Source organism: Notechis scutatus, chromosome 3, assembly GCF_049901735.1.
Source record: "Notechis scutatus isolate UNSWTSFEM ecotype Mainland chromosome 3, rNotScu1.2, whole genome shotgun sequence".
Classification (NCBI taxonomy): Eukaryota; Metazoa; Chordata; class Lepidosauria; order Squamata; family Elapidae; genus Notechis; species Notechis scutatus.
In genome coordinates, this window is record NC_142011.1 from 87,966,527 (window position 1) to 87,993,416 (window position 26,890).

The 26,890-nt window shown below is 39.9% G+C and overlaps 1 protein-coding gene across 5 annotated transcripts in view; it reads right to left on the bottom strand.

The window, feature by feature from the left end:
* Positions 1-26,890, bottom strand: part of FNBP1L (formin binding protein 1 like) — a 65,988-nt gene that overhangs the window by 29,241 nt on the left and 9,857 nt on the right. For all 5 annotated transcript variants that reach the window (XM_087960679.1, XM_087960677.1, XM_087960675.1 and 2 more), the window contains exons 2-4: positions 13,736-13,851; positions 1,448-1,501; positions 540-687 (exon numbers count right to left, since the gene is read on the bottom strand). In XM_087960679.1, the coding sequence (XP_087816805.1) occupies positions 540-687; positions 1,448-1,501; positions 13,736-13,851 (318 nt within the window). The remainder of the gene's footprint in view (positions 1-539; positions 688-1,447; positions 1,502-13,735; positions 13,852-26,890) is intronic.

The following is a 26,890-nucleotide window of genomic DNA, read 5'->3' on the forward strand; positions in this document are numbered from 1 at the left end:
TATGTGGATTATATAGCTGCATGGATTCCTTGAGCACTGATATCAGGTTTTACTGCTACATTCTCTATAGCTAGAAAAAAAAACTTCTCTTAGGTCTATTAACAGCATCTTTGTATTTTCAAAAATGTAATATTTCTAACAGTCATCAAATAAAAAACTAGCTGAGGACTTAGAAAACAATTAAGGCCATGATCAGAAGCTTGTTTTACAGATCAGCTCCATTGAGGGAGACTGAGGGTGAGAGGTGGGGACGGAGGGAGGGAGAGAGAGAGATACAGGTATTTTAATAAAATACAAATCAGAAAACAAAAAACATTTAAATGGTCTATACTTTGGAATCTTATAGGAAAGTATATTTTTGCTGCATTTCTGCAACAGAATAATGCAGGACTACATGAAGATCTATATACAAGCTGGCCAAGCAGAAGAGATATCTAATTTTTGTTGCTGTTTTTGGATAAAACAAATAATTAAATTGTCCTGACATTCACAGATAATTCGGCAAAACAGTAACTTGGATCCCCCCCCCCATTCTTTACCAGTTTCCTTTCTGTTTTGAGTTCGTGGGAATATCTCATCAGTTCTCCATATACTCTATGTCCCAATTCTTCTGCTACTACTTCACGCTGTCCTGCGTAGTCATTTAATTCATTAAGGATATTATAAAAGGCTATACATGAGGTAAACCTGGCAGAATACAGGAAATAAACGAAAAAGATGTTCCATTATTAATGAGGGTGTATAACTGCTTTTCTTTAACAAAACAAAAAGTAAACGAATGTATCAGCATCTAGCATGGTGTGAAGACCTTTAAAAAATGAACCTCAAAGAAAGAGGCAAAAGAGAAAAGCCAAAGTCACTTCTCCTTAAGAGAAACTTGTAAGATCAGCAGGATCTTACAGGGAGGGAGAAAATAAAGAATATCATCCAAAAGCCCCGCAAAACAGAAGCATTTACTAAGATGTGAAATGAATAACTGGTTTTAGGAATAAATTTAAAATTATGAGGAAAAACTAAACTAGATGCAGAAATGAGTTGCTTCATCTGGAAAATGGGACATATCATTCATATGTATCCTGTGAATGAAAGCGTTTGCTACATTGTGAAGTGTTGGACACTTGGGTTAGGTCAAATATGCTATTCTGACATTAATGTTGGGAGGTTTAGAACTGAACAGAAAAGAACGGAGAAAAATGTATGGAAGGGAAGAACAAAGACATTACTTCTTAAAAACAGACCTCATAAACTTATGCTTTTTTCAAGTCATCACATCTTGAATGTACCAGAATTTAGAAGTCACATTAATCCAGATATCTTTATTATAAAATAATATTTATTTTATATAATTACCACCTATGAAAAATGTACTTGGCTTAAACATTTAAATCCCAACAACCCTGACAATGGGATTAGACCAAGATCCATATATATTTCATATTCATATTACCTGGGCTCTTCGTCTTTGGATGAACGTTTAGGACAGTATTTCTTCACCAGATTTCTGTGAAGAGTGAGAAAGAGACAGATGGGCTTTGAAAAAAGAGCAAGGTGAGTTTAATAACCCATCCCAGTCAGAAAAATGAGACAACTAGTTGCCAGCATTAGATTATCTATATTTGCATACATTGTTTACATTATGTAAACTACATTGTTTAAAATAAATTATATAAAGAAGTAAAAATTATTCCACTGTTGAGTAATTACAGATAGTCCTCATTTGTTCAATGACAGTTCAAAAGTACAAAGTTATGGCCATCGCACATCTCCAAGATCACATGAATACGGATTGGGCACTTGGCAAATGGCTCACAATTACAAAATTACACAATTGCAGCGTCCCAGTCACATGAATGCCATTTGCAACCACGCACTGGCCCAGGACATAGTTTCAGTGGCCTAAGCAAACAGTTCTGGATTCTCGTCTCTTCCCATGTTGCAATCACATGATGTCCTCACTTAATGACCCATGTGGTCCTTGTTTAATTTACAGCAACAAGGTCTGCTATTGTTAGGCAATGTGGTCAAATATCACATCACGTTTTACAACCACTCTGCTCAGCAAGGACTACCTATATTAGATCAAAACCAATCTGTCATATTTTCTTTCCGTGTAAGGGTCACAATGCTAAAATGAAGCCAAAAGAAAAAGTAGAATTTTCTATGCACAGACTGACAAATTAGTTTATAATTACAAATTCGGCAGCATTTTTACCATATTTTCCCAGGCATGCATGGTAAATACATGGCTTTTTTTCCCAGCCAAAACAAGCCATTTTCCAGAAGACGGTGAAGAATAGCAAGAGCAAAAGACTGACACTAAAAAAATACAGCAGAAATTCCAAAGATTCCAGTGGCCTCAAGTAACCAAACTGCTCATAAATATCCCCACAAAGGGATAATGGTATATATTTCACATTTCACAGCAGGAAATCTATTTCATTTCCTCAAGTGATATACTAAGAACATAAAATAAATCATTCTTCCTTGGACTAAATTCAAATTTAACCCTGCTCTAGTTTTTAGATATAAGAAAATTACTTGGCACTTAAATACTAAAATATTCACACATCATCAGTAAAGCAAAAGAAAGTGGGGAAGTTAGCAGAGGGGATTTAATGAATTATTCAAAATTAAGAAACGCTGATGACAATAAGAAACTTTTCTCACAAAGGGCAACCATGGAAGGATGCCTGATATAAATGGTTAACAGATGTTGAACACATTCTACATATTGTAAAAGGCCATGGGAAAATGTTGATGAACATTTTCCATCTATGCCTTTAAGACATATATGGGTGAGCACAACTTTACTATATATTGACTTTGTTAATGCCTGGGAGAGTCTTGTATAATATTAAGCACATGTCAAAAAATTCTTAGATCAATGTGGAATTCATGGACTTCTTTCACAGGAGCTTTTAATGGAGAACTGCCTCAGATAACTCACCCACATTTTATAGAATACTTTTAAGATATCATTCATTTCTCATAATCTTTTCCATACTGTTGCTTTTGGCACCACTGTTCTGAGGATAGTAGAACAATATAACTCAGGATTTCCCAGACTGTGACCTATACTTCCCTTGGGGAGGTGCAGACAGTCCAGTGGTAGTGTGAAGAATCTTTTAGCTTTATTGTTAAAATAAATTCACCTTTCCCAAAGTTTATTTATTTTGTTTTCATTGAGAATAGAATAGAATAGAATAGAATAGAATAGAATAGAATAGAATAGAATAGAATAGAATAGAATAGAATAGAATAGAGTGTGGCATCGCGTGGCATGCCACAGAATAGAATAGAATAGAATAGAATAGAATAGAATAGAATAGAATAGAACAGAATAGAACCGAACCGAACCGTGATGGCGAACCTATGGCATGCATGCCACAGGTGGCACGCAGAACCATTTCTGCAGGCATGCGAGCCCCAGGCAAACTCACCTCACTGCGCAGGCCTCCCAGCTGATTTTCAGGCCTTTTTCGGCCTCCCGGAAATATTGGAAGTGATGAAACGGGCCCATTTTTCGGCCTCCAAAAGCTGCAGAGCCTTCCGTTGAGCCTCTGGGAGGCCAAAAAAGGCCCAAAAATCAGCTGGAAGGTGCACGCATGCACAGTGCAGGTAAGGGGGCAGGGAGGGAGGATCACGCATGCATGCACAGGGGGCGTGGGGGGCCATGCACATTGCTTTCTGGGTGCTTGCACGAGGGCATGCACACGCGAGCATGTGCACAATTTTCGGCACAGGAGCCCCAAAAGGTTAGCCACCACTGGAATAGAATATAGAACAGAACAGGAGAATAGAGTGGCGGGAAGGGGAGCGGAGGAGAGAGGTATGGCACAGAACAGAGCAGAGCAGAGCAGAGCAAAGTACGATTTAGAATTATTATAGCTCCTGACCAGAACAGAAATACATTAAAAAAAACATTGTTCATTTGTGTTCATTTTGGTAGCTGGATTCTTAGGCAAGGTATGTATATTAAAGAGAGATGTGGTGGCAAAAGATTAAGACTGTAACTTTTGCAAATGCAGATTACTTATGCTGGTCTTCTATTTCAACACACTTTTATTATTATATTACATTTAAATCAATTTCCACAGGTAAGTAAAATATGAGTTCATAAGTAGATAGAAGAGATATGCAAAACATATCATTTTAAGCCATTTTGAGTATGAAACTTTGCAAAGCAAGTTAGTTTTAAGCATTTGGGAAATGGTTTTGCACTCATAACAATTTTGTTTCCAACTCAAAACATTTCTGAACATGTTTTAAATGGGTTTAAACCGATTTGCATTCAAAATGGTTTTATTTAAATATTTTACACATCTTAGTGGTACATAGTAACCACACACAGAATACCATTTTTAAAAGTTTTTCTCTGGAGTATTTAGAGAAAAGCACTTAGTATTATTGCTGACAATTTGCACTTTTATGGAAAAATTTTATTCTGGGAGCAATTAACTATGGAACTATAGGTTTTCAGCATGAATCTCTTTAGAATATGAATTCATCTGTACAACTGTTGAATGAAAGTTTGCCACATCTACATTTGGATCACAATCAACCTCTTATGTTTTCAGTTTCAATTAAAAAAAAACATACTTGAGAATCAAGAAACCACATTTGCTTTCAATTTAGAATTCATGCTAGTAAAAGTATCTAGATATCTTGCCAAACTTTCTAAATATAGTAATTTAGGTAACTAAAACTTCATTTGGTTATGGACAAATTATAGTTTTCAACTCAACAGGGTTGTTTAAATAACTTTCTTCATCTTCAAAATCAAGTACAATATTCCAATTGAGATCAGAACTTCCAAGGCTAAGCAAGGCGGTTGAATGAGTGGTGCAAGCTTTTTTGCCTGATTTCACAACCGTTTGTTACAGTTATTAGGGTATCAGAATAACCGTGTTGGAAAGGACCTTGGAGGTCCTCCAGTCCAGCCCCCTGATTAGGCAGGAAACCCTACACCACTTCAGACAAATGGTTGTCCAATCTCAAACCTCCAGTGTTTGAGCATACAGCTTCTGGAGGCAAGCCATTCCACTGATTAATTGTTCTAACTGTCAGGAAATATCTTCTTTGTTCTGGGTTGGTTCTCTCCTTGATTCATACAGTCGTTAATCAAATTTGGATTCCCCCAATCATTTTGCTTGTCAGAAACTGGCTGGGAAGATTGTAAACGGTGATAACATGATCCCCCTGGATGCTGCCACTGTGTAACTATGTAAATATGTCCGGTTGTCAAGCACCTAAATTTTGATCACAACACCATGGGAATGTTGCGATGGTTGTGTGAGGACTTTTTTAAGTCACGTTTTTCAGTGCCGTTGTAACTTTGAAGGATTGCTAAATGAATGGTTGTGACTTGAGGACTACGTGCAATTCTATCTAGAGTAGGGGTCCCACCAGCATCGGTCCGCACAAACAAGCAAAGCTCCATTCACGGGATACAGGCAGTACACGGAACTACACCCCCTCCTGTCTGTAGAAAAATCTCTCCGCACAGAACTGGACCTGGTGCCCAAAAGGTTGGGGGCCTTTGTTCTAGAGACACCTATATTATATTATAGATGCTTTCTCTTCCACTTCCATGCACCAAGCCTATTGCATCCAACGTGCCTTTATTGCCTCTTTTTTGGACCCAGCTTCTCTGGCAAATGTTTCCTAAGTGTTGCTAAAGCTGTGCTGTTTTCAGAGACATTTCCAAAAACAGCACAGCTGTAGACACTTCAGAAAGTTGTGTTGTCTTCGGAAAGCTTCCCGCCTCTTTTCCATATCCAAAATGGCGAAAGCTGCACCATCTTTAGAAACCTTTCTGAAGACAACTCAGTTTTCCAAACTGGCTAAAGCTGTGCTGTCTTTGGAAATCACTCCCCCCATTTCTGAAGTGGTGAGGTGCTGTGCACAAAAGGTGAAAGTTTGGTGTGGCAAACTGGAAAAGAAGGCAGCTGGGTGGATGAATCCTTGCTGCTCACTGAAAGCAAATGAATGCTTGCGGCTTGTTGAGGGAATGGACTAGGGCAGTGATCCCCAACCTTTTTTATGCCGCGGCCCGGTACCGGCATCAGCTGGGTGCCGTGGCCCGGTACCGGCATCAGCTGGGCGCCGCCATCTTTTTTTGATGAAAAAGTGCTTCCGGTGAGCTTTCTACCTGGAAAAGCTCACCGGAAGCACTTTTTCATCAAAAAGATGGCGGGCGCAAACTGGGCCCGGTAGGACTTGTTCCACGGACCGGTGGTTGGGGACCCCTGGACTAGGGAGTCCCATGGGCCTGGGGAGAAAAAGGCAACTGGGGAAATTAATGCTTACTGGTGATTGTTGAGGTTTCCTGAAGCATGGCAAGTAGCCACAGAGTCACACAGTTTTGGGATTGCTTGTCACCTCAGAAGGACAGAAATGGGAGGGGAAAGAGGTGGGTGGGGGAATTGAAATAAGTCCCTTATCTTACCAAGGGGTTGGGGATGAAAGGGACCAAGCCCAGAATGGGTTGGATTGGGGGTGGGCACTCATTTAACAACAAGGGATTCTTGGTTAATAACCACATTGGGGAGAGATAGGATTGCCGCCGTAAGCCGATGCACTCACATGATGCAACTACATCAATTTACAGTGGAAATTCTGGTCGCAATTTTGGTCGTAACTTGAGGACTATCTGTATACATCGCAGAATAATTACTTAAATTAGATGAAAATTTTCAATTTTAATTTTAGTAGACAATGGAATAAGCAAGAGGAACATATATTTGTATGGCATATTGTCATGTACTATTATTTGTGACATATGAATAGCCCAAAACAGAATGTACAATGGGGAAAATGTTTGAAACTTATTGATGTGCTTATCATTGCAATAAACCAAGAAATATACAAACTAAGTGGTAATTCTCTAAACCAGTGCTTCCCAAATTTTTTCCATCATTTACCTAAACTGCTAATCGGAAAGTCCTTATTTAAATGGTCCTGTTGTGATTACATAATAGATTTGTTATCCAAAGAAAAAACCACTTTTATCCAGTTTTGGGTAATTTACCCAGTTTTGGGAAGCACTGCTCTGAACAGAAGGAAGTATGATAATATTACAGGAAAGAAAATAAAACTAAATGAGAATACAAAAACATAAATTAACTGAAATGGATCTTAATAAAATCTGTTATCTAAAAAAAAGAAAAGAAACAGAGAATGTTCTGAAACCCAGAATTAGGGAAAAATTCACTGCTAGAAATATTTTCTTCAAAGATTAATGTACAAAGCATCAATCTGGAAAGAAATGTATCAGTATTAATAGTTTGCTTCTATATTGTGCTGTCCAGAGTAAAGGATCATATCTAAATATTTCAGCAACCAGCTTACATTCTGAACTCTCAAGTATGAGTCCTACCATTATATGAAAGCAACATTATCCCTTAACAACAGGAAAACAATCAACATTAAAACAAAATAAAATACAGTTACTATTGGCTCTTACATCTGCTGCTAAATTCCAATGAACATATTTACAACTTCCAATATTTTAAATTTCCTGTCATAGTAAAAAACGATAACAAATTCCCTTTACTATTGTATTCTATCAAGATCAGAAGAATATAATCCAATGAAAAATAACAGAAGAAATCCTAAGAAATTGAAGGTTTCTTTTTTCACCACATACTGAAAAGCCATGAAAAGCAGCATAAAAGGACAGAATATGAGCAATTATATTTTAATTCAGATCTCTACAACCCATAACTTCTCTATGGAGAAAAAAAAAAGTACAAAAATATGTAATGTTTAAAACAGAGCAAATGAGTGACAGCAGTCATCAATAGTGAGTTAAAAATGGGCGTTGGTAAATTTACCTGTGAACGCCCTTTCTATCTATGCTGCGAGAGAGCTCAGGATGGGTAGACTCCTTCTTATGACATCATTAAGCTGAGTCTGTACTTTAAATTTACCAACGCCCATTCTCCTCCATGCTGTGAGAGCCCAGGGTGGGACATACCAAAGCTTGCATGTCCATGGGCGGGTCTTTGTCCGGCCAATCACTCCGATGGTGGAACCACTCGCTGAAGAACCCGTCTGCCGAAGGCTACCACCGCCGAGGCAAAGGAATCCAGATGGTAGTGTCTGATGAAGGGAGACGGGGATGTCCACGTGGCCGCTCTGCAAATCTCTTCCAAGGATGCCTGGGTGGCCCAGGCAGCTGAAGTGGCCACACTTCTGGTAGAGTGTGCCATTAGATCATGGGGTACCAGAAGAGCCACCACTTTGTAGGCTTGTGCAATGCACATCCTGACCCACCTGCTAATAGTAGGGGAAGAGGCCTTGTTCCCCAAGTGAGAAGGTGAAAAGGAGACAAACATGGCTTCTGTTTTTCTAAAAGGGGAAGTGCGCTTGATGTAAATTCTAAGAGCCCTTCTGACATCTAGAGTATGCCACTTGTGCTCTAAGTCATGGTGTGGAAGGGGACAGAAGTCAGGTAACACAATGTCTTGGGACCGGTGGAACCAAGTGTTAACCTTTGGGATAAAGGAGGGGTCCAGACGGAGAACAACCCTATCATTGTGAAAGATGCAAAGATCCTGCCTGATAGAAAGGGCGGCCAGTTCTGACACCCTTCTGGCCGAAGTGATAGAAATGAGGAAAACTACCTTTAGAGTTAGGAATTGGAGAGACACTGTTCTAAGAGGTTCAAAGGGGGGCTTCATAAGGGCATTAAGAACCAAGTGAAGGTCCCATGAAGGATACCTCTGCACCACAGGAGGGTGTAGGTTGGAAGCCCCTTTCAAAAATCTCCTGACTGAGGGGTGATGGGACAAGGAAGGAAGCGAATCCCATGAAAGAACTGAGGAGAGAGCCACTACCTGGCGACGTAAGGTATTGGGGGCTAAACCTTTCTCCAAGCCATTCTGAAGGAATCTAAGAACCTCTGCCAACTGGGCTGAGGAAGGAAAGAGACCCTCCTTGAGGCACTATTGGGAGAAAACCCTCCAGGTGGCATCATAGAGGCGTCTCGTAGAAGGTTTGCGAGACGCCTGGATGGTGAGGATAACCCCCTCTGTGAGATTAGCCTCCCTTAGACGCTGCCGCTCAAGTGCCACATGGTCAGCTTGAGCCACTGGGGCTCCGGATGGATCAGGGCCCCTTGGTGCAGGGAGATGAGGTGGGGCGGGATCCTCCAAGGAGAAGCCACAGACAGGTTGACCAGGTTCGCAAACCAGGGCCTCCTTGGCCAATAGGGTGCCAGGAGAATTAGCTCTGCTCGTTCTGCCAACAGCTTCCGTATGACCGCCAGAATGATGGGAAGAGGGGGAAAGGCGTAGAGGAGACCCACAGGCCACTTGCAACGAACAGCATTGGTCCCCTCCGTTCCCTGGCAAGGAAACCTGGTGAAGAATCTGTTGACTTGGGTATTTTGAGGAGTGGAGAAGAGATCCACCTCCGGAGTTCCAAATCTGAGGGAAAGATCCCTGAATAGGGACGAAGGAATGGACCATTCTGCTTGGTCGACTAAACTCCTGCTCAGCCAGTCGGCTTAGGAATTGTCGACTCCGGAAATGTGATCTGCTGAGATCGACAGCAGGTGTTTCTCTGCCCATACCCCAAATGTTCGGCCTCCCTTATAAGTGCCTTGGATCTCATCCCCCCCGTCTGTTGACGTGTGCCTTTGCGGCTATATTATCCGTCAACACGAGAACATGGGAGCTGGTCACCGAGGCTCTGAAATGCTTGAGAGCCAGAGAGGTAGCTCTGAGCTCTAACCAATTTATGAGATGGGTTCTGTCTGATCTGGACCAAACCCCTTGAGCTATCTGACCCTCCATCTGGACCAAACCTCTTGAGCTATCTGACCCTCCATACGGGAGCCCCTTCCAGAGGCTGGCATTTGTGGTGATTACTAGCCTGTCTGGTTTCTTGAATTGGAGCCCCTTCCAGAAGGAAGGGGAGAGCCACCAATTGAGGGACCGCTGGGCCTGTTGTGAGAGCAGGACCTTGATTGATGAGTGGCTGGTTCCTGCTCGTTAAAAGGGGAGCAGGAACCACTGGAGCGATTGGGAGTGAAGCGTGCCCACGGGACGATGCCAATACAGGAGACCATCTTCCCCAGTAGTTTGGACAGCAGCGACAGTGGAACAGTCTGTTGTTGTTGAATCTGGCTGATGATCTCTGCAAGGCTTTTTCCACGATCTGGAGACAGGAAAACCTGGCACAAAGTCGTGTTGATGACTGCTCCCAAGTGTAGCAGTTAGGTCGTGGGTGAGAGATGGCTCTTCTTGGTGTTGATGGAAAACCCGTGGCTTTGGAGTCAAGACAGGGTAATTTGTAAGTCCCGATGGGCCGAGTGGATGGAGGAGGACAGTATCAACATGTCATCCAAGTAGCATTGGATTCTCACTGGAACAGAATGGAGTGAAGCCACCAATGCTGCTAGAATCTTTGTGAAGACCCTTGGAGCCGATGAGAGGCTGAAGGGAAGGGCTCGATACTGGAAGTGGGCATTCTGGTAACAGAAACGGAGAAACTGGCGATGATGAGGCCATATGGGATGTGGAGGTAAGCCTCCATGAGATCAGTGGAAGAGAGGAGGTCACCCTTCCAAACACTCTCTAAGATAGAATGCAGTGTCTGCCTTTTAAATTGCCTGTATGTGACAAATTTTAGGTCAAGGATGGCTCGCCACCCCCCTGGGGCTTTGGGAACAATGAAAAGACAAGAGTAAAATCCATGTCCCCGTTGTAAGGTGGGAACTGGTTGAATAGCCCTTATGTTGAGTAGGTGTTGAATGGCCGAATTCATAAGGGCTCTCTTTGAATTCATAAGGGCTCTCTTTGTCCCATGAAATAGGACAAATCAAAAAAATTTCTGGGGGTGACAATAGAAATTCCAATTGTAGCCCTGACTAACAGTGTTGAACACCCAGGCATCCGTCGTTGACTCCTCCCATTTGGAGGCAAAGAAGGCTAAGCGACTTCCGATAGGTGGGAAGAACGAGGTATTACTTAGAGCGACAGAAGGCACGACCCCCTCCCCCCGAAAGGGCCGTTTACCAGAAGGTTGTTGTCTGCTACATGGTTCTTGACGTTGGTCTTAGCATTGAGAATACGCCCTCTGTGGCCGAGGAAAGCGGGAGGTTGACTCTGCCCGAAAGGCAGGCGGGTGATAAGGAGCTGGGCGATAGCTTTTTTCCCCGAGGAGGAAAGAATTTTACGTTTATCTCTGGTCTTGATGAGATACGGCTCTAGAGCCTCGCCAAAAAGCTTGTCTCCTGTGCCAGCTTCCATTTGCGGCGTGACTCCGCCTGCCAATTTGGGAGCCACAGAAGCCTTCTTGCCGCCACCGCCACCGAAGAAATTTGCACTTCTTGCAAATTTGGCAGAATTGAGGGTGGCATCTGCAGTGAGTTCCACCACTGCTATAATTTTTTTAAGGTCCTGATGAGACAGGCAATTGGTCCTGCAGTTGGTGCAGTCATCGTAGAGATGCCTTCGTGAAAAACGATGCAGCGGTCGAAGCCGATACAGCCCATACAGCTACTTGGTGGTTACACTTGAGGGTCTGTTCGGAACGCTTGTCCTCTGGTTTAAGGACATCCTCTGGCTCGGTGGGAGTGCCAGAAGAGAAGAATGATGCCTCAACCGGAGTGTCTACTGAGGGCACTGCAAGGGTGTTAACTAAGGATGTGCTGACATTGTAGAACCGCTTGTCCAAAGATGATGGACGAGGACCTGCCGAAGGGGAAGCGCACTGTTCCTTGACCATGTTGAGAAACAAAAGGGGAGAAGGCAAAACCTCCGTGTGTACTACTGGCTTGGAGAAGAGCGAGTCTCCTTGCCCGGAGGGTTACCCTTGTGGTTCAGGTGCTGCTTCCTCAGGTGACAGCTTGGCAGTGACCAGGGCCTTGCTAAATAGGGGTTTAAAGAGGGCTGGTTTAAAGACTAATGCAAAGGAGGGTTGATCTGGATGAGAGTCTTCTTCCTCTGAAAGATTGCGATCACAGATTTCGCCCTCTTCGCGCTCTGAACGAGAGGAGCAACTGTGTTTAGACAGGGAGGCACCCTCTTCCCCTTCATATTCCTCCCATTCTGCCTGTGAAGAATGGACCCTGAGGTCTTGGGGTCTGTGGAAATCTCGTTGCGGAGGTAAGGAAGCCATAGACTGAGAAGGGAGAAGGGCCTGAACCCTTTCCAGAGGCCGAAGAATCTGTTGAAAACCTTCAGCCAATCCCTGTCTAATGGCTAAGGAAACAACATCTTGGATCTCCCTGGGCCTGTTATCAAAGGTAGTGGAGGGCCGAAGGCCAGCTGCAGTGGGTGTGAAGGTGGCTTCTGGCCTGATCTGGGAGGCCTGAACTCTGGAGGGAAGAGAGGGGGCATAGGGCCCAGAAGTTTCCTTGAAATATGGCCCAGACCTGCTGAAATCATGAGGATCTAGTTGTTCCTCAAATGCCTCAGGGGACCAGACAGGGGGGGTCCAAAGGCTCCATGAACAACTTCCTCTCCCCTGGGGGGGCTTCTCTGGAAACCCTGATGTTCAGCTGGCTGGGAAGCCTGTTGCAGTTGCCCTCTCATTTGTTGAATAGTCTTGTTAAATTGTCTCTCTAGAGCCGTATGTCTGCGTTTCTCTGCCTTCAACTCAGCCTGAGTTGTCTTCCTAGGGGCTAGAGCCTTAGCTCTGATTTTTGCAGCCACTTCCCTCTGAGCAGTACATTGTCTGTGTCTTTTCCTTTTAGTGGGTTGGAGGGCCTGTTCCACTGGGGGGGAAAGCTCTGCATGAGCACTGTCCTGATCTATTTTAAAATAAGCAAGGCTCAAGCGTTGAGAGAATGGCTCTCAAAAGTGCTTAAGGAAGGCAGAGGGTGGAATTGGGTCTTTGGAGCCCTGAAAATGGCCACCAGGCCACTTAAAATGGCCGCTCACCTCGTGTCTGAAGAGACTGCACTCAAAGATGGCCGCTGCTCGTCGATGGCTCCGAGAAGTGAATTTCCCTCCTTGGGCTATTGCAAGCCCCGAGCGATCAGATCAGCCAGAGAAGGAAGAGATTGCCTCCCATGCGATCAGCTGCCTGGCTCTGTTATCAGTTTACGGATCAGTTTTACGATCGGACAAACTGTGGCTATGAGGAAGGTCTCAGACGCTTCCCTGCTTGCCTAGCAGCGCTTGGGAAAACGTTTATTCCAATGTTGCAGGAGAACGGAGCCCCGCTCTCCTGAAATTGCAGCTACCCGGATCCCCGGGAGGTGATTGAAGCAAGGATAGCTTCTGTAGAAAATCGCTGAATAAAACACTGACGCTTTCAGAGACACAACTTGTGACTTAAAGAAGCTGAGTCAAAGCTGGGGATTCTCCTGGGGGCTGGCTTTTTATATACAAGTACAGACTCAACTTAATGACATCATAAGGAGTCCACCCATCCTGCATCTCTCGCTGCAGCATGGAGGAGAAGCTACTGTTTTAGATGCCTTTGGATTAAAATAATCTATTTCTTTTCTGGTTTCTTTGCAAAGTATGGTATACCATTTGTTATACAAGCTTTACTGTCTTTACTTGTGCCAAAGTGAACAGAATTAAAGTGAAAGGAATCAAGGTAGATATTTACAGAAAGTAATAACTAATTTGAAAAGAATAGAAAAACACACAAAAACAGAATAGTTTATACTGCATGGCTAAAATATGTTTAATCTTCCAAGATTACAACATTTGGGCAATGATTTTTAGCTAATATCTAAATTTAACATATAAGAATTTTACAAATAACTTACCTCAGTTGCTTTGCATAATTCTGTTCAATCTCTATCCTTTCTTTAACAAATTTTGCATATCTTTCCAGGAAATCAATGCCCCACTGCGTGTGCTTGTCTAAATTATCAAATTGATCCTGTAAAATGTGAGGGGGAAAAGAGAGAAACAGTCATTATGCCAATAGAAAAAAACCTCCAATTCAAGAAATGCTCTTTTTTCATATACTAAAAAAAAAGATAACACACACAAAAATACACTTTTTAAAAACATAATAGAATTCAGCAAATACAATATTTTTTTAAAAAAAATGATGCTATCAGAAGGACAGTACTTCTGAATCCTACTATGATCCCAACATAATCCAACTAACACTTTAAGAAATACTTGGAATCCTGACTCCAGGGATGCTGAGATTTTGGCAGTACGAAGATTGTTAGAGGAACAGTGCAGCTGTTAGAAAGCAGAAGCTCCATGTGACAGAATGAGCTCCCATCTTCACTCCAGCTCTTGCCAATCTAGCAGTTTGAAAGCATACAAATGCAAGCAGATAAACAGGTACCACTTCAGTGGGAAGTTAGCAGCATTCCATAACATCATGCTGACCACATGACCATGGAAATATCCTTAGACAGCTCTGGCCCAATGGCCTTGAAACAGAGATGAGCACTGACCACAACAAGTAGCAGAGTAAAATCTGCAAGGGGGGGTGGAACTCCATGGTTGTTAGACAAACTGTAAGGGCCAATGGTGGGGGCATTGTGGCATTACCTCTTGTTGTGTGCATAAGGTGATTCAGAATGTATGCTAAGACTATGTATTAGTTGTGATTAATCCAGTGATCATCTCTGCATATAAAGAGTAAGGTGAGCAATGGCAGCATTTGGAGGAATACATACATGTAAATTATTATTTTTACTGAATTTGAGAATTTTCTTATTCATTTTTGATTCTCTTCAAGCTGAATGCATACTGAACATGCAATAATAATTTTTTTCTAGTTCCATTATAGTAGATGCTCACAAATTAGCTCTTCTCCCTTTAGAGAAAATTCTGATGAACAAGATAATTTTTTAGATATTCTGAACTCAAATACAGTACACTCTTTTGTAGAAAATGTATTTTCATGTAATTTACTTAATTAAATCTAACTTTCTATGTATAAAATGAATAGCAGAATCAAAAGGATTAACATTAATTCTGAAAGGAGAGCAGTTGAACTGGCCGCTTTATTAAACCAATATTAACAATAACAATAATAGGGTACTACGTAGCAAAAATACCAACATCAAATCCATATTGTAATTTAACACAAATAAAAAAAGACATGGTGAGAATTAACTATCCACAATATAAACAAATCAGATATAGTATGAAAGAAGGCCGGATGTACAGATGGCTAGTAAAATAGACAGCTAGGAAAGATAGCTTGGGGGGGAAAACCCAGAAAATGTCAAAATTGTGAAATATCCCCTTTCTTGTCTCCCTGTGAGAAATAAAGAAACTAATTCAAATGCTGTTGAACAGCACTTATCAGCAGTTCCTTGCTGGAAATCTCTGCAAGTGGACTCTCTAATTTTGTACAATATTTGTCTACCGCTTGTACATAAGTGGCTCATAATTTTTGCTTTGATAAAATTAAAATATTGGGGACATAACAAGAAGAATTTATACACTGCTCACTTAAAGTCACATTGATAGCCTATGAATTTCAGACCAAAAATAGCAATAAAAAGCATAAACCCAATGAAACAATTTCTGAATGTCAAAAAATTAAAAATAGGTTGACTTCTTACAATATCAACCTTCAAAGTCATCTCACTTATATCCGTCTTTCCAAAATAAGTTCCATACAAGTTGTCTAGAATTTGTTCCTTTATTGCAAATATCAACGGTTTAAATGTATCATCCAAGAAGACTTTTTAGGAACCTTTATACTATGATACATAAAAGAATCAAAACACAACCTAAAAACCTATAACTAAGCCTCAATGCTACCAAGTGTGATTTAATTCAATTATGAATAAATTAGAAAAGAAGATAGAGATTTGGACATATTTATGAAACATAAATCATAATATATACTACACAAACATCTTGATTTTAATCATACTACTAGAATATTAATATTTTCAAAATTTCTAATAAAAAAACAAAAGCTTTTAAGCCACTGCTGCATTTTTAAAAAAGAATTTTTAAAAATATTTTTGATAATCACTAATGATCTAAGGGCTGAATAAATCACATTCACCCCAAAATTAAACTTCTGTCAGAACCCATAATAAAGCAAACTGCATTTCAGAAATGTCTAAGAAATCAAATTAAACCTTTTTCAACATCTGAACAAATAATCTAGATCCAAACTACAATGAATTAATTCTATGATATCATTTAGAAATTGAATGGTGGATAAGCTTAATTTACTAAGGAAATTGATCTGTAATTTGAATATACACACACACACACACACACACACACACATATAAATGTGAAATATCACTCACACATCATCACAAAATCTCTAGAACCATAAAGCCTACAAACTTAAAATTTGGCACGTTCCTCTTGGCTTCTAGGTACTCACTAAGAAAGCATTTTTTTGAAATGACCATCAGAGTATTAGTATTTCATATATTATTATTAACACATTCTGATGCTAAGGAGTTCTACTCCCCCTCCCCACCTGAAAAGAAATCTGTTCCAAATGTAAAACACAAGCAGAGGAGTTTCAGTTTTAGTTTCAGAGCAGCATGCAGCTTTAGTACAGAACAGTTGAGGTAAGCCACGCCCTGGCTCCTTGCTGGCTCCTTCTTGCTCACACAGCAAATACTGTTTCATTTTCATTTTCCAAACTCACACACTGACAGGATGCTCGCCAGATGAATAACGATAAGGCAGGGGCAGATTTTTTTCACCTTATTTTCCTCCCCCAAAACTAAGCTCGACCACATAGTTTCATAGCGAAGCACGTGTATCGAGGTAGTATATTATATACTTACCTGCTTAGTAAAATTAGTGTAAGAAGGCATTATGACACATCTCCCATAAAATAGGACATTTTTAAATGAATATATTTTATATCAGTCAACCAGAAATCTATCAAGACCTACAGTTTCATAGTATCATATATTAAATTATATTTATTTTTTTTCTTGAAAAGAAAAAGGTAACATGAAGTTATAACCTGATTCCAATCTTGCAATCAATGAAAAAGTTGATAAAGAATTGGGACTATAGAACCCTTTTGGTTACTAGATTTTAAAAGTATTTATTTATGCTAAGAAAACTAATACTGCTTTCTTAATTAAAATCTAAACATGAATTATTTATTGGATTTCTTACTTTTCCTTCAAAATAAGGTTACACATGATGCTTATAAAGTTATTGAGCAAAAAAAAGAGAGATCTGTATCACACAGAAAATGATTACCTAGCACGGAGACGTAACAATTTAACTTAACTACCTGTTGCTTCTTTCTGTATGCAGCATAAAGAATATGACCTCAGTAAATGCTTCTGCTGTATCTCATAGGAAATTGTGTAATTGAATCATGGATGAAATAAGATAAACGTTTAAAAGAGCTCCTCCACACCCTTTCATTCCATGTTGCATAAAGGCATGTTCCCAAAAATAGCTATGAATATCAGAAACACAATAAAAATGTATATATGGTATTCAGCTTTGTTCGGGTATTTTCCCACGTCATTGTGGTTGTGCTTTTAAAGTTGTAGCAACGTTTCGGCAGAATCTCATCTGCCATCATCAGGCTTCTGTATTGTGTTCGAGCTCACAACAATCAAAAAAGATAATTACAATAAAATCAATAAAGGATAAAAAATAGTTAAAAGAAAACGGGGCATGATAAAGTGTCTCACGCTTCCCTGCCAAGAACTTGGGTGGAAAGACAGGTCTTCACTAATAAGCATACAAAAGAAAAAGAAAATAAATACTTCATCAGAAATGAACAAAAGGGGAAAGAAAAAGGAAAAAAATATCACAGTCATGCTGAAGACTGCCATTTGTTATTTTTTTCTAGTATTATGTAAATAAAATTACCGTTAATAAATTGAATCACATCCAGTATTATGTAAATACAATTACAGTTAAAAAATTAAATCACAACTGATTAGTAAGGGGGAAAAAAACAAGGAAGTCCATGCCATGAAGTAAAGTTGAAAACTTAAATATAGTCTGAAAAAGGCATTTCTGTACTGTTGACAACACACGTGTGTCGATGCAGCCATCAGCAGGTAATCCAAACTCACTGGATACTTTTCTTATTGATTTATCACCAAAATAAGGATCAAAGTATTGTCTTTTATCCAAACAGATTAAATGGAAAACAAAACAGTATACCTCCATTTTAAATAGCCTGGAGAGTGATACTGTTTGCTCTGAGCAGGAAGCCTCCTAGCCAATGATTAAAACATTTACTTCCATCACTGTTAAGCTCTATTTAGCTGAAATGTGTATTTCAGGGAAAGAGAATTTTAAAATTGCAGCTATAATCATAGCATTCAAGACATTTAATAAGCTATCTGCTAAATATGCTGAATGTAGGCAGCCAGTTTCAATTTGCCATTTCAGCCACTTCATGTTAGAAGCATTTTATCTGACAGGTTAATGCAATTTAATTTTACAAACTAGGACCCAATAAAATTAATAATGAAAGGTGAAGCAATACGTGGCTACAGAGGGGAACCTTGTTAACAATTATAGCTCACATATTTGTACAAATACTGTCTCCACCACATAAAACATATATGACTAAATTTGCTCAGCTGCATTTTAATCAATCTTAAGTATATGATTATAACCACTCATTTTTTCACCCAATTAGAAGTCTGATCTCTGCTTAGACACAATACTCTACAGAGCCTAGAAATATCTTTCCAAATAAAATATGTTTCCCTCTATTTTTAATAGTTTCCCATATCCAATTTTGGCACTGAATATTCAAGAAATCAAATACGATATATCCAGATTTCTAATGTTCATAAATATACTGCTCTGCACTCCTGTTTTATTCTAAACATTTCAAAAACCTTCCAAATGCAGAGGGAGTTCTCATATCTTTTTGGCAGCCAATGTGTTTTAGGAATTGTTGGCATACAGTACTTGAGAAGAGCTAGTTAAAAAGTAGCACTGTAGTCCATGTTACACAAATTTGTATTGATCGTGTATTTCAAACAGTAGATGTATTTCATAGGTAGAAGTATGCCAGCATGCATAATGTTGAAACCAGACACTCTATTTAGTATTTAATTAGCTACAATGACATTAGCTACCACCAATTACATCAAACAACTACTATACTTGAACTGTTTGTGTTTAATTCTATCAGTGCAAACAGTTAATGTAATTTTTCTGTTCAGTAGAAACACAAATAAAAATAAGAGTTTGCTGAAGGATGCATTATATACTGTGACAGAAAGCATAACATATAACTCCCTTTTCAGTCATTTGGGAAATATTCTGTACAAATAAGAGGTCTCCTGTACTGTTATGTATAGTACGCAGAAGAAGAGAGCAGAGAGCTGTGGCACGATTGTAGCTATCACCAACATATTCATACTGAAAAATACTGAGTTGTACTTTCTATATGCTCACTAAATAAATCCCTACTTATACGTACACTGAAGAAATTCATAGAAAATTATTACAGCATCAAACACACTTGTATAGCTCCAAGTAGCATACACAAGATTATCACATTTATTCTAAGAATTATTCTGTAAATTAGTATTAAGCTGGGGAATAATTACTGGAACAAGATCATTTGATGCGCTTTATGGATGAGCACACTTGCATCAAGGTCTTCTCAATTCAATGTCTATTACAGAACATTAATTCTTATATGAAATATAAAGTAATATGCCAAAACATTAAGAACAATAAGTATTACAAGAAAAAATTAATTAGAATGAGTAATAATAAAGTAGTAACATTGCCATAACAGGCAATGTTGAGAAAATAACATTAATTTAAACCCCATCTAAAATCTGAGATAGATTAAGTATTTCCTAGTGAAAACACTGAGCATCTAGTGCAGGGGTGTCAAACTTGTTTTCATTGAGGGCCGCACATCAGGCCAGCTCAACATCACTCGTATTGGGGCACCTGTGATGGCCTGGGTGGATCCATTGTCTTCAGCAGAGTAAGGCGAGACCAGGGAGAGTGCCAAACCTTTGTCCTCCACAGGAGCCTCGCTGTCCCTCTCAGACCATGTGGAGGACCCCCAGACAGCGGCATCGGCTGTCCAAAGCCCTAAGCACAGAGGGCAAGCACCCAGCCCTCAAGCTCTCAGGGCACCAGAACCCCACAGCCCAGCCCCACTTCCCCAAGGGGGTGCCCAGCTGTGCTTACTTCCTCGAGGCTACTGTTGGTGTTCTCGCTCTCCTTGGTCAGGTTGCTCATGGTGTGTGCAGGAGGGCGAAGTGTGTGAGTCAGAGAGAGGTCCACTCCCTCTCCACATAAGGAGACCTGGCTTTGTAACCAAAACATCCCCAGCGATAGGATGGGAGACCACCAGGAGATGTCAGGAGGAAGAGACAAAGGGATGGTGAAAGGGCAGCAGGTGGCTTAAGTGCTAAGACAGGACCTTCCTTCTTTCCTTCTTCTTTTTCCTTCCCTCTTCATTCTCCTTTCTTCTTCCCTCCCCTTTCCTTATTTTTCCTTCCTTGCTCTCTTTCCCCTCTTTTCTTCTTTCTCTTTGCTTTGTCTTTCCTCTTTCCCTTTCTCCTTTCCTGTCTCTTCTTGGATGCTCAAATGCAAAAGGGAAAACATTTCTCTTTGTTTTGTGTTTTTTTGCTTTTAGTTTGTTTTACTAGTCATGGCCGAAAACAGAGCCTAGGAGAGCTGCGCATGGCTCTCTTGAGCTCCATTTTTGCTAGCAGAGGCACTGTGGGTTAGTCCTTTGCTATTTCCAAGGCAGCCCCACGGGCCAGATCTAAGCCCCTAAGTTGGCCTAAGAAACTATCTGACCATGCCAACAGATCCTCCATATCCAGTTAGCAGGATAACTGCTCTAAAATACAAGGTTTGAAGGGTGCCCATCTACCTGTACTGGGGCACTGATTACCTGCAATAAGTCCATAATTACAATAGAAGCTATAAGCTCAATGAATTGTTCACAGCCTTGATCCAATGAGATATAGATTTACTTTGCCAAAGAGTGTAGGAACTTCAACGCCAAACCAGAGATAAAAACAAAGAACTGGAGACAGACATGAATGGATAGTAGGTACAGTTTAATACCCACAACATGTAGATATTCAGAGCCTCTCAGGACAAAAGTAGGGTCCCTAGTCACAAATAAGATGTCTGTCTGTGTAATTTATTTTCCGCCCATTTGTAGTTCAGGTATCACATAAGATCCAATGACAAATGTTGCCCTTGGCCCTGGAGGGGAAGATCTCAGAAAAGACATAATCACTGCCCCCTTCCCAATCAGATGTCAGTAAGGAATTCCAGATCAACTTGCTCATCCACAACCAAATGTGATCATAAATCTATTATTTAAAAGAAGCAGCTTGCCGCCAAATCTCCAAATACCTGACAATCAGGAGGCCAGGAATGGGACAACTAGGAGAAAGTTGGTAGAATTGTTTTGATCACCTTTGCCTTGGAATAGCAACCCTGGCACTCATACATAATCTCCCTCAACCCATCCTGCTTTCACCCCAAGTCATGGTCAAATTCCATCCACATAAGCCTTATCAAAACTGTAATCTTCTAATCCACTCAACCACACAACAGCCGACCCATTATCAATCAAGAGCAGCACGTAAGATCAAAATAAACATGGCCTGACTAATTAGGCAGGGCGCTCAGGCCAGAATATAAACCACACAGTCAACTGGCCTACAATCTCAGCTTCCCTTATTCCCTACACAGTAACAGAACCAAATATAAAACAAATATAGCTTCCTGCACACTGCAAGAGTTTTTCCTCCTGCAATTCTAATTTTTGTAGGCTGGAATCCCCTACCCATACTTTTGATTTTCTCTAATTAGGACTCTCTCTCTCTCGGATGGAGAGAGATCTTCAATGTCCTGCTGGCATCCACTAATTCTAAGCGGAAATTATACCAATCACTGTCCAATTTATTTTCCAATTCACCTTCAACATCCAAAACAGCTAACAGCTAAAGATAAAGATTCCAGTTTCAACTCAGATGTCATTACTAAGTTACTCAGCAAGACCTGCCCAGGATCCAATATCAATGACATTTCCAAAGTCTCTTTCAGTAACTGTTACCCTTTAGGGTGATTCCTTAAAACTGCCAAGGCTGCCTTTCCAGGTGGATGCTCTGATTGGAAGCTTGGTTCATAGTATGGGTATCTATCTTGACAAGACGATCCTGTCATTGCTGTCATCGGTATTCTTATTTAGGTACAAAATAATATTATTTTATTTTATTTATTTTATTTATTTATTTATTTTTGTCAATTGCTTACAAGATAATAGGTATAAGTAAAAACATAGTTATGATTATACGGATACATATAAGAAAAATAAAAGAAATAAAAGAAACAAAAGGACAGGGACATTGGTGCGCTTATGCACGCTCCCTACAGACCTCTTAGGAAAGGGGTGAGGTCAATAGTAGACAGTCTAAGGTTAAAGTTTTGGGGGTTTGGGGAAGAAACCACAGAGTCAGGTAGAGTATTCCAGACATTGACCACTCTGTTGCTGAAGTTGTATTTCCTGCAATCAAGTTTGGTGCGATTAATCTTGAGTTTGTATCTATTGTTTGCTCTTGTGTTGTTATGGTTGAAGCTGAAGTATTCATTGACAGGTAGGACATTGCAATGTATGATTTTATATACTGTACTTAGATCGGACCAAAGGCGGCATAGTTCTAGGTTTTCTAGGTTTAGAATTTCGAGTCTTTTGGCATAAGGTATTCTGCAACGAGTAGAGGAGTGGAGAACTCTTCTTGTGAAATATTTCTGGACTTTCTCAACTGTGTTAATATCAGATACGTAATGTGGGTTCCAGACTGATGAGCTGTATTCGAGTATTGGTCTAGCAAATGTTTTGCATGCTCTAGTTGTTAATGTAATATTACCAGAGAAAAAGCTATGTAAAATTAGGTTAACAACTCTTAACGCCTTTTTGGCTATGTAGTTACAGTGGGCTCTGGCACTTAGGTCATTAGAGATGAGTACTCCAAGATCCTTGACAGAGTTTGGATAGTCAACAAGATCTTGACTATTCAGCCGGTATTTTATTTTCTGATTTTTTTTTTGCCAATATGTAGGACAGAGCATTTATTTGTTGAGATTTGAAGTTGCCATTTGTTTGACCATTCTGATACATAGTCAAGATCTTTTTGAAGGGTAGCAGTATTGTCTGTGGTGTTGAATAGCTTTACATCATCAGCGAAGAGAACGCAGTTGCTCTTGATATGATCACACAGGTCATTTATGTAGAGTATGAAGAGAGTTGGTCCTAGAACACTGCCTTGGGGGACACCACTGTTGACAGGTACAGAATTTGATAGGACGCTCCCAATTTTGACCATTTGTTGTCTGTTTGACAGGAATGCTTCTATCCAGTTATGCAGGTGTCCAGAGATACCATAAGATTTTAGTTTTAGTCGTTTGTCGTGTACCACTGAATCAAAGGCTTTACAGAAGTCTATGTAGATTGTGTCTATTGCTTTGCCCTGATCGAGTTGTGTAGTCCATATGTTTTTGCAGTGTAAGAGTTGCAGATTACATGATAGTTTTTTCCTGAAACCAAATTGTTTATCAGAGAGTAGGTTGTTTGTCTCTAAGTGGAGGATGATGGATTGGTTAATAATTGATTCCATGACTTTACAGGTGATGCAGCATAAAGAGATTGGTCTGTAATTTTCAACTAGGCTGGGGTCTCCCTTTTTGAGGATGGGGATGACCGTGGCTTGTGACCATAGTTTTGGCAAGGAGCTGGTCCTGAAAGATTTTTCAAAGATTATGCTTAGAGGTTCGGCTATGGCAGTGGGTAGCTTTTTTAAGAAGTAGGCACATATTCTGTCCGGTCCAATAGATAGAAATGGTTTTAGATTGCGTAGTGCTTTTTCAACACTGTCTTCTGTAAAATTATGTATTGTGCTATCAAGTTGGTATCAATTATTAGCAATCACATAAATAGATTTTCTCCAGGATCTGTTGAATGTCTATGGAGATTCTCAGTCATCCAAGTCATTGGTTGTCCCAATGGTGCTTTCCACCTCCCCCCCACCAAAGGCAACTGGATTTTCTGGTTTTTCTTTTGAAGACGTTTTACTTCTCATTCAAGAAGGATCTGTCCCTCTCTCCTAGCCTGGTCTTTCAGGACTACCAACAGTACACCCATCGCCCTTTAATTGAGTCCATCCACTTTGTTGCTGATTGTCCTCTTATCTCTTTCCTTTTTCAGAGTTTCTCCAGAGATATAGGTCTTTGCACACTATGTTCAAAATATTATCATTTGTATGCTGGTCTATGACCATATTAACAATTTGATTTGATGATTATTTCAGTCCGGTCACTTGTTCTTCAAGTGGGAACTCAAGATGATTCCGTTAACAATCTATTTCTTTTCCTTGACTATCCATGGTATTCTCAGGAGTCTTGTCCCACACCAAACTTCAAAAATATCAACTGTTCTATCCCGGGTTTATGAAAAAGCTACTGAAGGACTCACCACACAATTTGCTTCCACCAGACATTTCTTCCTAAAGGCCCAGGTTTATAGAAACCACAATCTTATATTTCTATTGTGCAAAACTCCTTCATTTCCTTATATTATCATATCCTACTCAACAGGTCTTACTACTACCATCCAGTTGTATTTTCTGTTCTCCTTTAGGTCCGCAATCCCTGGCTTCCCATACTATAAAATAATAATTTAGATTTAGCTATGAAGAGACATCGATCGCTTTGTAGGTCTTCTGGAATCTCTGTGTTGGCTTCTTATGCACAGCAAGATGGCACAGAAAATAACGCTGTGATCTCTATAGGAAATACATTCTACTGCATTGTTTCCAGCTATGCGATCTTGCTAAGGAAAAATCATAAGGCCATCTAACCAATGCCATTCATTGATATATGAACAGAAATACCATCAGAATTCAATACTGAAATGGCAAGCAAAGTTTCCAAGGTTGTTATGGTACCTGTCCATCTTATGTTTTCATTTGTGTAGCTACTGATACACTAACAGTTGAACAATGATTAATGGCAACGTTCTATTAACCACTGGAACTGGGAAAACTACCACTCAACATAATATTAGGAGTTAGCCCTGTAAGTTTTATTTTATATAAGCAATAACTAATTCTGTAAATATTGTATTGATTTCTAAATTAATTTATTTAAGCTATTATGAGGGCCTTTACTTAGCAACAATTTATCCCTCAATGCTCAAAATCATACTAGTGGCTAGAATGGAACATTCATTAAGCAAATTTGCTTTGTACCAACTGATACTAGATTGATTTTAACAGTACCTCCCTGTTCAGCAAATAATTGATATGCTTACATGCTAAGGAGCAAACACTGTATCAAACAGTTTAATGAAATGTTTGGTACTATTGTAGGTAGATTGTATGGAATATGTTTGTAAAAAAAATTATCTGCACAAAAAGAAAAACTGTGTTTCGAGTTATGAACTATCTATACTCAAAATGAGTGTCTTTACATGTTTTTGAAGATGGTGTAATTTTAGGGACTGGAAATATCCAGCAGTTTTCAGGTTTAGCAGATATCCAAAAATGATGCAATAGCTCACACATATTCTGTAGCAGAATAAAGCTACAACTATGAGTCAAGATTTTGTACATTACAGAACCAATTGTATTTGGCAATTATTTCAGTCAGAAAATCAACATTTGATGGAATCCTTCAGCTTATTTCCTCCTCTTTTACAACTATTATACATCTGGGAGAACTGAAAATAATCCAAAAGGCTGAGTACAGAAACTATTTGCCAAGATACCACTGAATTAGAATCAAGTATAACCTTACTATGTACATACCAATTAACTCACTAATAGCAAGCCACTCTAAAAACTACAATGGAGCTTTCTTTTTCCAGAAAATGACTGTCGCAGCTTATACTTCAGTGAAGTTCTCCAAAATATTGATTTTAATTAAGGAATTCAAAACCTCATATACTTCACCGATTCTCAGACCTATTTAACAGTAAATTGTATTTTTCCTAAATAGTCTGATCCCTTAAGCCTACACAGAAAACATCTAGTGGGCATGTATGACACTATCCTTTCTTTTTTAAAGAAACACAATATATAATGCTCTTATTGGTTTTTTATATTTTATGTAAGCCATTAAGAGTCTTTTCAGTTGTAGTATTATAAGAACATATCTAATAAATAAAATTAGGATAACTGGCAGCACTATAAATAGTATTCTTAATCCTGATCTCGCCATGATACTTTTATCTGCTAATGCTCTTCTACTACTTACAGTATAATCCCATACAACAGATATGTTGGTAGATTTTCTAAATCAACCTCAGTATGATCTTAGCTACTGTTTTGGGTTAATACAGCCCTGGTCACTTTGATATCAGGAACTAGATAGGGGCAATGTCCTAAGTTGCTCTGTGGATTTTCAATTTCATCGGTCATAATATCCTTCTGAATCATTAAAGAATGGGCCTTGAAGATACATTTGATAGTGATCAGTCTTAGAAGATGGCGTTAAGGGATGCTTACTGAACTCCCTGTTCACTGGTCTATAGCAATAGCAATAACACTTAGACTTATATACCGCTTTATAGTGCTTTACAACACTCTCTAAGCCAGAGTCAGAATGTTGCCCCCAACAATCTAGGTCCTTATTTTACCAACCTCGGAAGGATGGAAGACTGTCAAACTTGAGCCAGTTAGGATCAAAGGAACAAACTCTGGCAATGTGAGCAGAGTTAGCCTGCAATATTGTACTCTAACCACTGCACTACCACAGCTATATGTGTCATGCCCCTGGTGGAGACTGACTCTGAGGAAGAGGAGGAACAGCCAACAGGGAGTGGGAGTGTGGCTCCAGAGGTGGTGGAGGAGGCTGGGGAAGGGCAGAGGCCGGCTGAGCAGTCAGAGGAGGATCCAGGCCCATCCCCTATCCATCCTAGGTCACGCAGGGAGGAGAGGATCAGGGAAAAGCGAGGTCTACTCAAGAGGAGATTACCA